Consider the following 17,903-nt stretch of genomic DNA (forward strand, 5'->3'; position numbering starts at 1 on the left):
ATGGAAAAGACAGAAGTCTGAAGGTTTAGCATTGGGAAGAGACCCTAGAGATTCCTGAGATGTTGTAGAATTTTTGTAGGTGCTAAAGTTAATCAATTATGAGGGGGGGAAAAAAACAACTATGGGAACAGCTCTGTTTTCAGTACACAAGAATGATTTTTTTTTTTTGCTAGCTCATCTTAGCTTCTTCTTAACTTTTGTCAAATCAGATCATGCAGTTCTGTAGTTTATTCTCATAAAAAGTTATCAAATACCAAATAAACAGTAATTTCAGAACTTGCTAGAGACAAAACTGTCTTAAGTTGCAATTGTTAGCTTCTGTGGTGCTGTGCAGACAACTGACATCTGATTTTATTGGGCTTCTTGTTTTTCTAAATTTTTCACCCTTGTTCTATTTTAGTTTTTCTTGAATGTATTGTATTTTTAGAGTTTCCAGAAACAGTTTTGTAAATACTGTTGTTTTAATTTACTGCATTTGCTTTGATTTACTTAAGGGCAATGAAAAAATCAAAACAAAGTAATAATTTTCACTCAAGGCCTAGGCCTTCTTGGTACTGAAAGAGCTCTTCTGTCTGTTCCTAGCCTCAAAAAATTGTATGTAACTGAAAAATTTGCAATTAAATCCGAATAATAAACCCTTCAGCTTGCAGTTTGTGCCAGGATATTCTGCCAGAAGATCTCAGGATAGTATTTGTGACACAGACAGCAGATGAAGAATTCATGGGATCCAGTTCAGATGATTCATGTTTCTTTAGAAATGCCAGCTGCATAGAAAGTGTTTATCTCCTTTCATATCATGCATGTGTGAATAACATACCTGTGGCTGTTGGTTCTAACTGTATGGATGCTAAACACTAACACTTGTCCTAATCAGATAGAAATAATAAATAGTTTGATTAAAAAAAGACTAACGCTTCCTAAACAACTGCACCTGAAACTAGTAAATTTCTGTCACTTGATTATTTTTTAACTTCAGTGTGTGCTTCTCTCTTATAGGGAAGGATGCTTTTTTCCCATGACTACATATTTTGGTGTGGTGACTTCAATTATCGAATAGATATTCCTAATGAGGAGGTTAAGGAACTAATCCGACAACAAAACTGGGATTCCCTTATAGCAGGAGACCAGCTCATCAATCAGAAAAATTCTGGACAGGTATCTTAAATACATCATCACATTCAAGAATAGTGGAGAAGCACTCTGTTGTTTGATACAGACTTGGCTATAGGATCCATATTAGGTTTATAGTCAAGTCAAATGCTGGTGCAAGAATAGACTGTAGGTTGGACCTGATTCCATTAACTAAAGGGTCTTAGCTTATGTTTAATCTGAACGCTGCAGGAGCGCACAAATCTTCTGGCCTTCTAGTGTCTTATGTTGGCCAGCTTTATCTGTTAATGCTGGGCAGGTGATTGAAGGAAATGGTGATAGCATTTCTTTAATCTTTCATATCGTGTCAGGTGTATTGATTTTAAAGTCTATTGGGGTTTTTTTGTTTATTTTTTTTCTTTAACTCATTAATTTACACATGAGGCACTTGCCTTTCTGAATGTGCTATGTACGTTCAGAAAGGTAAATAAAATACAATCACAGTTCCCAACTTTGCTGACAAATTAGCAACTACTCAACAAATTAAAGTGCTGTGGACAGCATCCTGATGGCCTGAAGTTCTGCATGATATTGCTGGAACAGTATGTTGCTGAGGAGTCTGGGTTTCAAGACATAATTGCTGACATACTTCTGTTTAATGATGATCTGTCTGGGTTGCTGTTTAGTCATAGTGGCAGATGTAGAATGTTCTCAGTAAATAAAATTTGGAAAAAGATTTGTATTATCAAGTGCTTTTTTTTTTTTTTTTTTTTTTTTTGGAGATGTCTATAAAGGTTTTCACTGTTAAAAAAGAGAGTTCTGATTAGTTTCAAGCTGTTTCCCATCTGTTTCTGTCTTCTGGCATGACATAATTGTTTTTTTTTTTTCTATAGATTTTTAGGGGATTTTTGGAGGGGAAAATAAACTTTGCTCCTACGTACAAGTATGATCTGTTTTCTGATGACTATGACACCAGTGAAAAGTGTCGCACGCCAGCATGGACAGATCGTATTCTTTGGAGAAGAAGAAAATGGCCCTTTGACCGATCAGGTTTGAGCTCTTCCTTAAATTTTTTTAAATATTCTTTTAACCGGTGTACAGAATCTATTGAGTGACATTCATAGTGCCAGCAGTTCTGAGCTTGTCTCCCTGGCTTTGTACCAGGCAGAAAGCTTCCAACAGAATTTTTTATACACAAGAGTGACACTGAACAGGTGGATCATGAGACAGACAAGAGTTACTGACATTTCACTTGTTCAAAAGGAACTTTTTCTTTCTGTAAAATGCTTGGTTTTGGTCTAATTTCTTTTTTTTTTTTTTTTTTTTTTTTTTTACTACTTGGATTTTTTTTATCATGTTCTTGCAATCACTGTATCTTTCCCCTTTTGTTTTCATTAATATTGAATGTAGCTGAAGACCTGGATCTTCTGAATGCCAGCTTTCATGATAACAGTAAAGTCCCTTACACATGGAATCCTGGTACTTTGTTGCACTATGGAAGAGCAGAGTTGAAGACATCTGATCATAGGTTTCAGTTTTTTTTATGCATTTCTTCCTAATCATTGACAATTTAATTTTAAGGCATCTTAATTCTGTTTACAACCTTTTTTTTCTGGTGTTTTTTTTTTCCCCAAGGCCTGTGGTGGCGTTGATTGACATTGACATATTTGAAATTGAAGCAGAAGAGAGACAGAAAGTTTATAAAGAGGTGATTGCAACACAGGGCCCACCTGACGGTACAGTAATGGTCTCCATCAAGAGTTCTTCAGCAGAAGAAAGCTACTTTGATGATAACCTGATTGATGATCTTCTTCAAAAATTTGCAAGCTATGGAGAAGTTATACTTATAAGGTTAAAAAGGCCTTTTATTCTTAATCTCTATTCCTTTGCCTTTTTCCTTTTTATTTTCCGAATTAAGTGTCTTAGTAGGCATTTCAGTTCTGATCTGCTTCATTTTTAATGTTCAGTTTTCAACTCTGATTTTAATAGGAGCTAAAGATTAGTTCAGTTTTCAGACTGTTTCTCATCTTTTTTTTTGAGCTATAGCATCATACTTTGGAAATTAGACTTAAAATTTAATATATGTATGATTTTGAACAAATTAGGTCAGTAGTTTTTAAGGAACTGAACGAAAGAGGATTCCTGTGATTTCTGTCTTCACTTAGTTGTTAATGGAACCCATTGACTTTTTCTAGAACCCTAAGAAGTCCCTAGTGCACAGTTTGATCTAATGTGGAATGCTTGACACAAATTCTTAACTTCTAGCTGTGCAGTTAATTTTGAATGTAAATTGTATAGCTGTAGTCGCATAATTTTAAAATGACAGTGGTTTCTGTGTAATACTTATCAATTTGTTCAGCCTTTTTTCCCCCAAAGGGTCTGTTTGCTAAAGTTTATTAGCCTGTATGCATATATATATATGAATATATACACACACATACATGAACACTGACAAACCTTTAAGCTAAGAGGCTTCAAATGATCGTAGGTAGGATGAAAGATTGTTGCCTGTCGTTTCCCAAATATTTATCAATGGACTTTGCAGATTCGTGGCAGACAAGATGTGGGTAACGTTTTTGGAAGGAAGCTCTGCTTTGAATGTTATGAATTTGAATGGTACTGAGGTAATGTAAAAATTACTAAACTTTCTTATACCAAGAGAAGTATTTTTAGGCACTGCTTTGTTTTTGGTTTGATTTTTACAAGATTTTCATGTTCTGCACTAGGCTGTTGCATCTAGTCTTTTTTCTGCTTTTGATAGCCTCATAGCATTTATACAGTCTTCCAAAAACTGACATAAGGAAGTCATAAGATTTATTTAGTTTTGGGATAAGGGCTATTAGGAAAATTAAGATCCTATGTTTAGGGATATCTTCATCAAAAAAGGATTTAGAAAAAAAAATATTTCTTTTATGATTTATATAGCACAGCTTTTACCTCGAATTTGTGGCAGGAACTAGTTCATCATTTTTATAGCCTACTATCTGTAAGAAGAGAGCGTTCCTGTATTAAAGCGTTGACATATCTAAGTGATTGCAGCTCTTTCTTTGACTTCTCTAGGGCCAGTATTTCTTTTTTGTAAAAAATAAATAAAGTTTTACACTCAAATTTTTACTCAACTACACTTCTGTTAAAACTTAGATTCTGTAGGGCAATGTTTGCAGGTGGGTCTTCATATCTGCTGAGATTTTCACCAACAATCCATGTACTGTAGGGTCTCGTTGTCATGTATCATTTTGAGGAACAATGGCTGTTTATCAGTCTAATAATGACTTTGTTAATATAGTTTAATAGGAAATCTATTTTCCTTTACAAAAAGTAATCTTTCTGTCAGAACAAAGAAACCAGAAGCTTTCCTGTTAACTGAAAAGAAATCTTGATAGACAAGTTCTCTGGTTTACTTTAGAAAAACATTACGTATAGTTGCAATTAGTGATAGAATCATAGAATAATTAGAGTTGGAAGGGGCTGCTGAAGGTCATCTAGCCCAGCTCCCCTGCAATGAACAGGGACATGTGCAGTTACATCAGGTTGCTCAGGACCTTATGGTTTAAACTATGTAAATGCACTTAATTAGAAAAATAAAGTTAAAATTATAATTATTTTTCTGTGAAATGTCACTGTTGTTGTTTGGTCCCATAAATTCTGATAACTTGTGATTTTTTTTCATAATTTTATTATTTTTTTTAATGCAGAATGCTGAATTTTAATATCCCTATTTTTAGCAATTTTTGTTTTATGTGTACCTTTATGACAATTCAGATACTGGGAAGGATTATAAACATAAGTTTAAAGAATCCGGACTGGATCAGAAGTTTGGAGGATGAAATGAATCTGGAGAAGATTAATGTTGGTCTGCCTTCATCAACAAGCTCCACTTTGCTTTGTGAAGACGCTGAGGTTACTGCAGACTATGATATGGAAGGTCTGTTGGAATAAAATACTATTTTTGAAATGCTTATAGTTCTAACTAATCTAGTTAATTTGATACCACTGTAATTTAACAAGCATATACCTAGCAGAAACAGGTAATTAAAAAGCTTTTATTTCCAATAGTGTCTTGCCAGTTTATTGAGCCATTTCTGATGGCAGTTTGTACTGTATGCACTGTACATGTAAGTTTTACTAATTTACTCACTCTTTTTTTATTCTTTTCACTTGGTCCTGTAGTGTCACAAGGATCACTTCATTCAGGCAGCTTTTATGTTTTTATGGAGACGATCTATAAGTAGGATATCCAAATTCAGGTTACAGAGCAATTATTTTTGGGTCATATAACAGATAGGACTAATGAGGCCCCATGCTAAGTATTGATACACTTACCCCACTCCTCACAAACACCTGATGAACCTTTTAAAGGCAGGCAAGTATCACCTGGATGAAGAAGCCTTCATCCTCTGTTGCTCCTTGGAACTGGCTCATCTTCAGCGTTCATTTGCTGCTTTCCAGTTCCTTGTTTCTGTCTTTTTTTTTTTTCCTGCCATTGTTTTTGAAATGAAATCCTTGAGCTGCTAAATATCACTCTTGCATTCTTCACACCTCTGCAGTTTGCTTTTCTTCACTTGCATGTTTTTTATCTATGTACTTTCTCACAGTTTTTCCACTAAGCATATGCCAAAGGCACCTTGCCCGGTGACACTTCTTGTGGTGGTGTTTTCCTTGAGCAAATTCCTTGGGAAACTCGAGGGCTTTTTGCAGAAAATCCCACATCCAAAGTCAGTTGATAATTTTCCCTCTTATGAAAATAAGTAACTATAGCTCCCTTATTTTGACGTGCTTTTTTCTTTTCTGGGTCATGGTTATCTAGGTGACATTGATGACTATAGTGCTGAAGTAGAAGAAATCCTTCCTCAGCACCTACAGCCAACCTTAAGCTCTGGCCTTGGAACCTCCCCAAGCTCCTCACCACGTTCCAGTCCCTGTCAGTCTCCTACACTGTCAGATGGACCCACACTCCCAGTGAGACCGAGCCGAGCCCCAGCAAAAACTCCTGGACCACCAGTTTCCCTGCACAGTGTGTATTATGTTGCTCAACTTCCTCAGCTACTGTATGGTGTGGCAGTGGCATGGCCTAGTGGCAGAATACTTGCTTGTAGATAATTTTTAATAGCCCTTCTAGAGTAATAAAAAAGGCTATTCTTGTCATTGCATTTTACATATAGGTAGCTTTGGGTAAACCGCCTCATTCTTGAAAAGCATATACTTATGAAAGCGCGTGAGACGAAAATCAGCTTATTTTCACTGTTGGTTTAATTTATTTCCCCTCTCTCCAAACCTCAGTGCTACTTCTGTATCGCTGCATTGGCAGTTCTGGGAACTGACCATTCTTTCTGAGGAAATAATTTATTATTACAGAAGCTTAACTGTGAATAGAATACAAGTGATTAATTTTTGCACTGTTTTCTGTCACATTCTCCAGATGAAACTCAACTTGGTACCCAGCAGAAAGACACTTCTCAGACCTTGGAGCCTAAGCGCCCTCCACCACCTCGCCCTGTTGCTCCTCCTGCACGTCCTACTCCACCACAGAGGCCACCTCCACCATCAGGTAACGTGGTGACACACATTGGGAGATTGGAAATACTTTGTTTTGGCTCTGTGAGATGAGCTTTGAAGTTCCAGACCCAAAGCACCTATGGTTTGGGGCTCAACACAACCTCACCAGAGGTTTTTAAATAAGATATTTATTAGCCAAATTATGTTGAGGTAAAACGTGTTTTTCAGCACCATTTAATTACTATTTTATTTAATGAATGAGTTTTATAATACTTACAAACTAATTTCTACAGCTCTAAAACATGGGCTTCCCATAGCATTGTTAAATCAGCATTTTCATTTTTGTATAGCATCTTAAATTTTTATACAAAAGATAAAGAAACATGTAATCATTGATTTGTATTCCTTTGGTTTTGACACCAGTACTTTATCATGTCAAAGTTCTTATTATGGTATTCATCTGGATCATCTGAAAATGTAAACAATTGTGTTAAGAGAAACTGGATGTCCAGAAGCATACGGGCAGCATAGTTACTAACACACTGACCCTTGCCATTTTTAACTTTCTCATTCTTTTTCTTCCCTCTTATTATACTGATATTTTTCATTATTGCTGCATTCATTTCTTAAATACTGTAAGGCGGTAGGAGTCCTGCACCTGCTAGAAAGGAGTTTGGAGGTAATGATTTTAATTGTTTTCAAGTATGACTGTACAGCAAAATTTCAATGGTCTCTTTTGACAATACTTAATATTGATGTCCGAAGGCAGAAATTATATTTGTATTTAAAAATTTTTAATTTTTGTTTCTCAGTATTTGTATCCCTGCTGAATTACAGTTGATTTTTTTAGCAAAACAATATTTCTCCAGAAGTTGGTACACTGTAGTCAGATTAGCACTGTTCTGTGTTTCTATCTTGTTCTTTGTCCTTGTCACAGCATACCCAACTAACTTTTCAATGAAAGCTGTCTTGTTGGTAGCTGTGAAAAACACAGATTTTTTTTTTTATTTTTTTTTTTTTTTACCCTTGCTGTTCATGATAAGGCACATTGTGAATTGAGTTGTGATTGTAGTTGCTTAGAGTGATTATCCATTAATTGCTCAAATTGAAACTGCTGCTGAACTCTGGCCAGGTTTCCCCTGGATGATCACCAGTTAGCAGAGAACTGCAAATCACTGAGCTATATATGTTTCTAGGCTGAACACTCACATCTGCATCATTTATTTGCTATTTCCAAGTATCCAAATGTGCTCTTAAGCCTTTCCTAGACACATGAAACATCATCCATAGTTCTTGGAACTAGCATGTAATTCAGCAGTACAAATTTAGCGAAGGAATTTGTGCAATTACTTTAAAGGCATTCGAGATACGAGTCTACAAAGAAACAAAATCCTGAAATAATTCTCTCTTAATTCCTTTTCTTTTAATAGTACTGAGGGCCTTATAAACTCTTCGGTTTTGTTTTATTTTTTCCAGCTTAATCTGCTTTTGCATGTTATAACAACTCACCTGTTCTCAGAGTGCTTCTTGAAACTAATCTTTGTATATTTTTGACACTTGTTGCCCTGCTGTCTTGCAGGGAATTAAATCAGTTTGTTAATACATGGGATACAGCGAGTCTCTGGAATACTGGAATACTTTCTTAATGGCTATTCAGGTGTTGCCACTCAGTTGGTAGGAAACAAGGTTTTTTGGTGAAAACAATTCTAAAAGAAGTAGTCATTTCACATAGTCTAAAAATATGACATTCTATTGTGCCACAGATGTGTACAGCTCTTAGATTAAATTGAGAATAGGGGGTTATTATGCCAAAGTCATAATATTTCAAATTAATTGAAATGCTTAAGCTTTAGAAAATAGTATATACATAATGTACGGCATATGTGAGATTCAATTTGTACTACTTCGGTCCTATATGGCCTTGTGTGCATTGATTCAATCATGTTTGTCTAGTTTCAATGTCAGTTGTGCAAAGACCAGCCTTCATTTCTTGCTCTTCTCCAATGTCATTTTGCATAAAGAGTTATAGCTTGCATAAAACTTGCTTTTTAGCAATCTTTTAAAAGAGTGTAGTATATTCTTTTTTCATATATTATTCTGATTTAAAACTCATCCTACTTTTTCTGTTCTTCATGTTTTCCACTCATGGACTACATTTATAAGGCACTGACGCTTTGCTTTTCAGCAGTACCTGAGCTTAGTTCAGAGGAAGTTAGCACAGGACTGGAAGCAGAGTGTAAATGTCACAGTGCTTGTGTAAATGGCATCTGTTTCTCTTATCTGGAATGTGTGCTCCTAAAACACTGTTAAAATACCCCTGTGTACTGTAGAAATGTATGGCTTCTATAGAATGCAAAACAACATTGTTCAGATATCTGAAATGTCATTCATTTTAAATGTTAGCTTTTTCTCCCCTTCTGTTCTAACCTTTTATTCTGAGGGCTTCAGTCCCTTCAGCGCCCATCATGTTTCTTTTCGTGGCTCAGTATGCATTCAAAAATTTTTTTAGAATTTGGTTATATTTTTTATCAGAATTAATTCAGATTTTAAGTAATAATGCACCCAAAACTACATGTTAATTGTAGAGGTTTGCAAAGCGTAGATTTTTTTGCCTGCTAATGTCATTTTGAGGATTCTGTAAGCTCTCAATAGTTCAAAACTAAGATGCTGTACTGCATTATAAATTTTTAGGGAATATTTGAAATGAGATGCTATTGTCAGTTACTTGAAGTTAATAACATCTGTTTTGCTTTTTCACTTTATTAGTGACATTCAAACATTTCCTGATTAATGCAAGAAAGGCTGATAGTTGTCTTTTATGATTGGTTTAAACTATTAAAACAGGGTTAAGACTGAGAGAATGCACAATATCTTCAGTATATACAGTCATTTGGGTAACACGTGTTACCCCTTCGCTGTGATCCTAATCCTCTAAATAAAGATTATAAGCCTAGAAAATATAGTAGCAAGATTGATATGCAAAGAAATGCAAATATGCTAAGATGCAAAAGCAAACATGCTTAAGCAGCAAATACTGATTAGTGTACATTGATATTTACAGTCACACGTTAAAAACCTTTCAAGTTCAACGTCTCTATTTTTCCTGTCACTTTAAAAAAAAAAAAAAAAAAAAAAAAAAACAGAGCTAATGTTGAGTACATTAGAATATGGGACGTTACAGTCATTTTGAAGAAGATATTTTTTTACAGTCTAAAAAAAAATTGAAATTTTCTTCCTCTTTTGCTGAAGAAGTGATGTTCAGCAACAGCATGATCTACCCTAAATCTCCTCTCCTTTAGTTCAAAGCCATCACCCCTTGTCCTATCACTATGCACCCTGATAAAGAGTCTCTCCAGCTTTTCTGTAGGCCTTTTCTGGGTACTGGAAAGCTGCAGTGAGGTCTCCCTGGTGCCATCTCAAGGCTGAACAAGCCCAGCTCCCTCAGCCTGTTGTCACAAGAGAGATGATCAGAGGGCTGGAGCATCTTTGTGCCCTCCTCTAGACTCACTCCAACAACTCCGTGTCTTTCTTGTGCTGGGGGGCCTGGGCCTGGATGCAGTGCTCCAGATGGAGTCTCACAAGAGTGGAGTAGAAGTCAGTGGTCACTTCCTTTGCCCTGCTGACCATGCTCTTCTTGATGCTGCCTAGGATGCAGCAGGCATTCTGAGCTCCATGCTCATGCATGCAGACTTTTTCAGCCTCCAAGCCCTTCTCTTCTGGGCTGCTCTCAATGCATTCTCTGCCCATCAGCCTGTATTTGTGCTTGGGATTGCTCTACCCAGATGCAGGACCTCCATCTATCTATCTATAGCTATTTATATATTTGTGCCCGGATATGTATACAGGCCCCATATCTGTATGTATATACGCACATACATACATACCAATGCATTTAATTTAGTGAAAGATTGGAGTTGCTTTATTTTCCATTAGGCTAATCTGTAAATGTAATCCTTGCAAAACATGCAGTTCTGTATAAAAGATGTCAGGGCAAAAGTTACAGATTTATTTTTGATAAATCAAACTGCTTTCCTTAAAACTGTTGTTAAATAACTGTATAGCATACTTACCTGCGAAATACTGTATCAGGCTGCAATTAGAATTCTCAACTGTATGGTGCATTGGCATAGGAACACATGTCTATGTGCTTATGGCCAGAGGTTCCTCCCATTTCGTCATTTGAAAGGAGTTTACTTTATTAATCATCTTGCATAAAACAAGATTTACTTCACAAGACAATCCTGAAGATATCTGATCAAAGTATGGGCTGAGGTGAGCTTCATATAGACCTAACCCTGCTCTTAGAGAGGCTTTATTGTGTCTATTTCCAGTAGTACTTTTGAAGGAACAGATAGGGTCAGAGGAGCATCCTGTACTCCTTGGGAATGCTCTCCACTGCCCTGTTTTTTCTCCAGTCGGCAGGTCTAATAGCTTCTAGGTTACTACAGTCTTCCCCAATGCACCCTTGGGTAGCATATATGTGTATATATGTATATATGTGTGTATATATATGAAAGCAATGACATTTCCTGTTGTGTCCCCCTATGTTCTTTGTTCATCCCTCTGCAGTGCTGTTTCCCTCTGAAAAGTTTACTGTCAGAAACTTTTGCAATGGAAATCTAAGGTTAATTGGTAGAACTTGGAACTCACCCAGAATATATCATGTGCCAGTATTGAACATCTTGGAACCAGATGTTCATGAAAACCAGATATTTGGCATCTCTGAAGATAGTCACATACCAGCCTCATCTGCAGCCTTTAATCTTCCTACTCGGAGTGACACTTCAACCCATATCTGACAAAACTCATGGCACTCTTTCTAGATCATAAAGAGCTCCTGAGCAGATACCACACATTGGCACACGATTAGAAAAACACTTGAGTCTGTATCATTGCTAAGGCAAAAGTTGCTTTTAAGGTAGTCTTCTTGAACACCAGCTCCCTTCTCCTCATCTATGCTAAAGCCATTTGAGAGTTGCCAGATATTACTTTTACTTATTCCTATATGCACGCCTTAAGGATTCCTCCTTTCATACCATTTGATATTATTATGCCCTGCTCTGTTTTTATCATGTAAGCTTATGGACTCCATGTGTGCCTGATCATACTACAGAATCAAAACAATTCAGTGTGATTATTCATGATTAAAAATCTTTCTCTTAGTGTAAACTTCAACATCTAACTGCAGATATTCTGGCTTTCTGATGTACAGAGTGCTGCTTGGAAACAATGATATAATTCTGTATGATAGAATACATTATATAAAATGCAAACCTGATTTATTCCATTAATTTGCTCATTCAGATGTAGTCTTGTCGGAAATATATAGTATTCTCCCAAATTTTTGGAAGCAATGTTGCTGAGTATAAGTGATGTATGTTTGCTTTCGAGTGTTGGAGTATAGATATGTTTTAATCAAAAGAATTTCAAGAATTACATTTAATATCATTTTGAATTTATAAAAGATTATGGATAGCATATATTGGAGAAATTAAAATCTTTTTCAACTGTAGCTTAAAGTGTTTCTAAACATGATCTTATTTGATCTCTAATTCCTATCAGTCTGGTTTCCCCATGCTGCTCCAAACAGTTCTATACCTACAATCTAGTAGGCCATTTTTAAATTATATAGAGCTATCTTGGGGAATATCCTTTCTGGTTTTACTTTCTCAATCTACTGCTTTTCTTATGCAATGTACAGCTTCTCTTCTTTCTCTGAAAAGGTCTTGGAGCTCCTCCCAGTCCTGGGGTAGCTAAGAGAGAAGTAGAAGGTAACATAACAATTTTTGTATTCTAGAAATGAATTTCAGTTTTAATACCTGAGCGATATTGTTCTTGTGATACTAAAGACAGTTTAAGGCACATATTATATAGGGTATTTTTTCTTTTGTTTAACATACTTTTCAGAAAGGTGAGTTGCTTTATTAGTGATGGTGTGAATTGTTATAGAAGCAGTCTTCCATTACAGACAAATGAAATGAAAACTTAGACCGCATTAATCAAGGCTACCTTCAAGTCAGACTCTTGAAGGAAGATGTAACTGACTGATTGCTGGAATAAATACTATATCTGTAACTAAACTAGGAATCTAAATTTTTTCATAAAGAACTACATACTCATGTTTTGACAGAAATTTCCATTCAAATAATTTAGCCTATAATTTAATATTTTGTATCTTTTTAAAGAGCATAATGTATGTATTTAATTCTAGGAACTAAGAGTATGTGACGTACATTCATGATAAGCATTTTTCTTGCATGATTCTAGTTGGAGTATGTGCATATGGTTCTGAATGAGTCCTGTTTTAGCTTTGACAGCAGAGTCTGAGGTTTTTACTCTTTGTAGTAAACATAGATATGGCAGTGCAAGTCCTAATATAGTCTCAGTCAGAATGTACTCCTATATGCCATAGTGAATTTTGGCTGGTTCATTCTGCGGTATTGCAAAAATCACAAGATATATATAGGGTAGGTCAGGTTGGAAGGGACCTTTGGTGGTCATCTTAGTCCAACCCCCTTCTCAAAGTAAGGTGAACTAAGCCAGGTTATTCTGGGTACAAGTTGTATCTACTGAGAACTGGATCCAGAAACTCATTCTAACTGGATCTAAGAAAGCAGGATTGTCTGTCATCTGGAAGCTGATTTGATAAAGTGTCTTATGTATCACAGAGTATTCCTTCCAGTTACTGTAAATGATGTGGTGATTTACCTTCCTGGGAAATAGACAACTGAAACATAAGCCTGAATCCTAAACCTCTTTACCTGTTAGAAATTGTGCACTTATCTGAAGTAAAGGTAACTTTTTCGTATCTTGCACTTCACAATCTGAATGTTGAATACAAGGTTGTCATGAGCACCAGCGTGTAAATGTTGAGGTTGGTGCTACAATATATTTATCCTATAAGTGAAGAGAGTAGGTTCAGAAAATTTGGTGTAGACCCTTTAGATTGCTGAATCACTTAATTACAGATGTACGCTTCTGATTGTGTGATTTTTTGAATTAGTATGTTATAAGAGTTCTCTTTGTTTTAAAGACTGCTGTTAGAATATCTACAGGATATACTACAAAGAAAACAACTGCTTCTAGCAAAGTTCAGAACACAGGGTACCTGTACAAGTCAACATCTTTAGCTTGCAACAAACGGGAAGTGGTTTGACTTAACTTGCAATTAGAAGGGTCAAATTACTTCACAGGTACAGTGTGGGTAAGAGTGCACTAGTATAACAGTTTAGCTGATTGATAGACTCTAATCTGTAATAACTCAAATCACTAATGTCTCTTTGCTCCTGTTTCCATTAGTGATAATGTACCATTGCTGCGTAATGCCTGTTTGTATCTTATCTAACAAAGATAATCTGATTTTTTTCCCATGCTTCAAAGCACAAAAAAGTCCTGGAACACAAAGAAAAGATAACTTAGGTAATACAGACACATGCTTTGTACTAATTATAATACAGAAATAAGTTGATTTTGAAATATGTTCTAAGTCAGTGGTTTCTAATATCTGTTCCAGTACGTAGTCAGCCTCCACCTTCAACTGGATTTCCAAGTGCAGGAACTGTTGGATATGCTACTGCTCGGCCGGTATGCATTCTTTTGCGAAATTATTTTCCTTTTGTATTTCTATAGTTTATTACATTAGTGGTGTGTGGGTTTTTGGTTTTTTTAATTGTGACAGATGCAAGATTAAAAGATCAAAAAACATCTAAGAGATGCTTTGTTTTTCAAGCTTAAGCTCGACCCTCTTTCACATTTGAGTTGGTATGACGTCCTTTCCTCAGGTTGTTTTTTTGGGCAGCATTTCCTTTCACAGCTTTCAGGACCAGGGACAGTACCGGCTGCGTGCTCAGTTTCCCTTCAGGTGGTCCTGAGGATTATTTTACGCTTAGTTTCTCTTCAATTTAGTGCATAACTTTCAATGTGAGTTTTGGAAATTAATCATTCTGCCTACTTTCTAAATATTAAAACAAAAAAATTAAGCCTGGTGACACGTATCTTGGCAATGACAGTGAAGTCGGGTATTTCAGAGGTTATGTGCCATGAAGCATGAGATCATTGTTAAATGGACTCAGCTAACCATGATGATTCAGAAATAAGAAGTAGTATATCTAGTATGTACTTCTATTAAAAGTAGCCTCAAGTATAATACTTTTTTCAAGTGGTGACATTTATTTGCGTATTTTTAGATCATGTTTGTGTAAAGAACTGCAGATTAGCTCTGAAAGCCATTTCTAGGGCATGTGTTGTTACTCACTTCTTGTGGGAGAATATATAACACACACAAAATTCTAGAGGAAACAAATCTTAAATTATTTTTTCTCGCGATAATTATTTTTTTCTGAAATCTATTGTTTTTATTCTAGTGCTTTACATTTGGCTTTCAAGTGTTAGTAACTCATTCAGCTCCTGTTGTAACCTACAGTAGTTTCCTGTTTCTATTTAAATACACACGCAGGTTCTTTTAGTTTGTTTTGAGAGAACAATTTTATTCCTGGCATATAAGCTTCTTCGGGAAGACTCTAGTCTTCAGCTGATGCAGAATGTATGTTTCACTAATCCTTCTTGCTGGGGAACAAGAACAATTTTTTTCCAATTAGCAAACCTACATTTGTTAAAAGAAATAACCATAGTCTCTTATCCATATCTTGGACCTTCTGTAAATAGACCTGAATGTAACTGCTGTTTACAAATTGCAGGCTATAGTTACAACCCAAATGGTAGAGAGTGTGTACAACCTGTGTTCACAATGTGTTATCAGTGTGTGCTTACTAAATAAGATACTTACAAAATAAGGTTCTTGTTGTTTTGTTTTTTTAAATATTTCACAGACTTAGGTCAAATTCAGTTAATAATTGTGACAAAGTAGTAGGTGATTTAAATGTTGCTATGCTGGTAAATATTATATAAAGCAGAAGACTTGTAAAAATCCTTTGCTTTGACTTGAACCCTCTATTTTGAGAAAATTCTCTCTAGTTGTATATATGCATGAAAAAATAGCTCAGCTACTATTATCAAAGAACTCATTTTTCACAACCCTTAATTATCCTGAGTCAATTGGTAGATGACTACAGATCTGAAGTTGAATTTACAGTCCTTTCTCTTTACCCACTATTAGACTATTCCACCTCGAGCTGGAGTTATTAGTGCACCGCAAAGCCATGTCCGCCCCTCTGGTGGAAGACCAACACCTGAACCTCAAACCAAACCAGCTGAACCACCAAGGAGTAAGTTTTATTTCTTCCAAAGCATATATATATATACGTATACGTGTGTGTGTGTACATATATATATATATATATATATATATATATATATATATATATGTACACTTAGAAGTTAAATCTAAATGTCACTGTTTGATTAAGAGGTACTGCTGTTTCTGGTTTTAACGTTTTGCTGTCTTCGTTTTTCACAGATGTCTTCATTTTTTTACTACAAATGAAGGATTTCAAATGCAGTAATATCTGAGTCTATGTTAGTGCTGATCATCAACCAGTATTGTAAATCTTTACCAGATAGTAGGCAGCACTGGGGGAAGTCTGGGCTCACAAGGTTGATTCCAACAAGAGAAACTCTTATATCAGATTGCTACATTCTGGTCTAGGCTTATCAGCCTCTCTGATCAGAGGTGTTTATCACAGATTATTCTCTGCAGTGGTTGCTCCATAATCATATTATTTGGCATGGGAATTATGTTTCTCTCCCTAAGTTAAAAAATAAAGCTTTTTGGGTTTTTTTGTGTGTGTGCTAGTGTCAAAAATGCACTTTCTAATTGTGACATCAAAAATATGCTTAAATGTAACTGAAGTACATTTAAGAATAGCACATCTTTTGGCTCTGTTTTCTGGAGTAATATTTTTAAGGGAGATATGCTGGGCTTTTGACTTCTGATCTAGAATACCTGCTTTTTCTTGCAGCCATTCTTGCTGCAGTTCTGTTTGGTGCTTCCACATCCACACATTCTCATTCATGCCATTTTTAAAGTTTCCATAACAGTTCTTTTCATTGAACAATACTGAAAATATACTTGCAGGCTCCCCGTTGCTTCCTGAACCACTAAAGCCTCAGGCCGCTCCTGCCCAACCCGTGACTCAGCCACCATCTGCACTAAAGATGCAAGAGCCTTTGATACCCGTGGCATCACATCCACCTCAGACAAGTGCCCCACCAAGTCTGGAACCACCCCCACAACCACCTCCCCGTAGCCGATCATCCCACACTTTGCCTTCTGAATCTGCTCCTTCACATCAGCAAGTAAGTTTAAAAAAAAGTCTAGTTGTTTTTTTTATTAAGTAAATTAACATTTTGTACTGCATGCTGTAGATTTATGAGAAACTCAGATAAACAAAGAAAAAGGTCATAAGATTGGATCCATAATTCGGCTTCTGGTTGAGTAATACTTAGTGGCTTTTGTGTTGTCTTGTAAATAACTAAGATCTTGAATACTAAACTTTTAACTTAAGATTTCTTAAGACAACTTATGAACAACTTGTTCTTACAATTATGTTGTCATGTCTAAACTTATTCACTAAAGACCAGTGATATTAATTTCTACAGCATCAAGTGTTAGGCCAGATGATCCCCACTTGTATAAATGTGTGCATTCATTGAAGCTGATAGATTTGTGCCATCTACTATCAAGAGTAAATTACTTTTTTTTTTTCCTGGCAATGTGTTGGTTTTTTTTTTTTTTTTTAGCCTACACTCAGCTGTGGATATTTATGACTACATAAGTTTTACATTAGCATTTCAGATCTTACCTCATCTCTACACCTGAAGCCCACTTTCAGAAAAGCTGTTTGGCAATACTTATTTTGTACAACAGCACAGCAGCCTCCCTGAGATGATGATTTTGAATTCTATTAGAACATTTTTAAATGCTCTTCCTTTATTTCTGCTGTACCTCTCTCTTTACCTGTTAACTTTTTTTTTTTTTTAACTTTGGCTGAAGAAGGAGGATGTTTGTGAATATACACATAGCATATCAGGACTTGTGAAGTTTGCTAGAAAGCATGAAGTTTTTGACTGCAGAGAATATACACGTAGGCATAAGGTACTTGAGAACGTACCACTGTCATGAATAGAAGCAGACAGCATTGTGTTGCTAAAGCTGCACGCCTTCTAAATGTAGCTTTACCTCTGAAAGTTCTGTGAAAGCAAGCTGCTCTTTCAAAATTACTGTGAAATTACATTTATCTGTGCACATTTACAGCAATCACTATTATGCTTAAAAGCACTGTCAACAGGTTTTTGAGCTGCCTAACGCTGTAGCTGTGTTGTTAATAATATCCCAAACACTTTAAAACTAATTCAGGTAG

The 17,903-nt window shown here is 35.8% G+C and overlaps 1 protein-coding gene across 1 annotated transcript in view; it reads left to right on the forward strand.

Moving 5' to 3' along the window:
- The window catches only part of SYNJ1 (synaptojanin 1), a gene marked incomplete at both ends in the record, with an annotated part of 57,055 nt that overhangs the window by 35,206 nt on the left and 3,946 nt on the right, over window positions 1–17,903 (forward strand). Inside the window, 14 exons of the mRNA XM_079543107.1 lie at window positions 997–1,155; window positions 1,983–2,139; window positions 2,500–2,617; window positions 2,725–2,940; window positions 3,635–3,713; window positions 4,852–5,014; window positions 5,897–6,103; window positions 6,509–6,637; window positions 7,226–7,264; window positions 12,309–12,356; window positions 13,966–14,004; window positions 14,099–14,169; window positions 15,701–15,809; window positions 16,619–16,839. Coding sequence (XP_079399233.1) covers window positions 997–1,155; window positions 1,983–2,139; window positions 2,500–2,617; window positions 2,725–2,940; window positions 3,635–3,713; window positions 4,852–5,014; window positions 5,897–6,103; window positions 6,509–6,637; window positions 7,226–7,264; window positions 12,309–12,356; window positions 13,966–14,004; window positions 14,099–14,169; window positions 15,701–15,809; window positions 16,619–16,839 — 1,755 coding nt within the window. The remainder of the gene's footprint in view (window positions 1–996; window positions 1,156–1,982; window positions 2,140–2,499; window positions 2,618–2,724; window positions 2,941–3,634; window positions 3,714–4,851; window positions 5,015–5,896; window positions 6,104–6,508; window positions 6,638–7,225; window positions 7,265–12,308; window positions 12,357–13,965; window positions 14,005–14,098; window positions 14,170–15,700; window positions 15,810–16,618; window positions 16,840–17,903) is intronic.

Source organism: Tetrao urogallus, assembly GCF_951394365.1.
Source record: "Tetrao urogallus genome assembly, chromosome: 1".
Lineage (NCBI taxonomy): Eukaryota > Metazoa > Chordata > Aves > Galliformes > Phasianidae > Tetrao > Tetrao urogallus.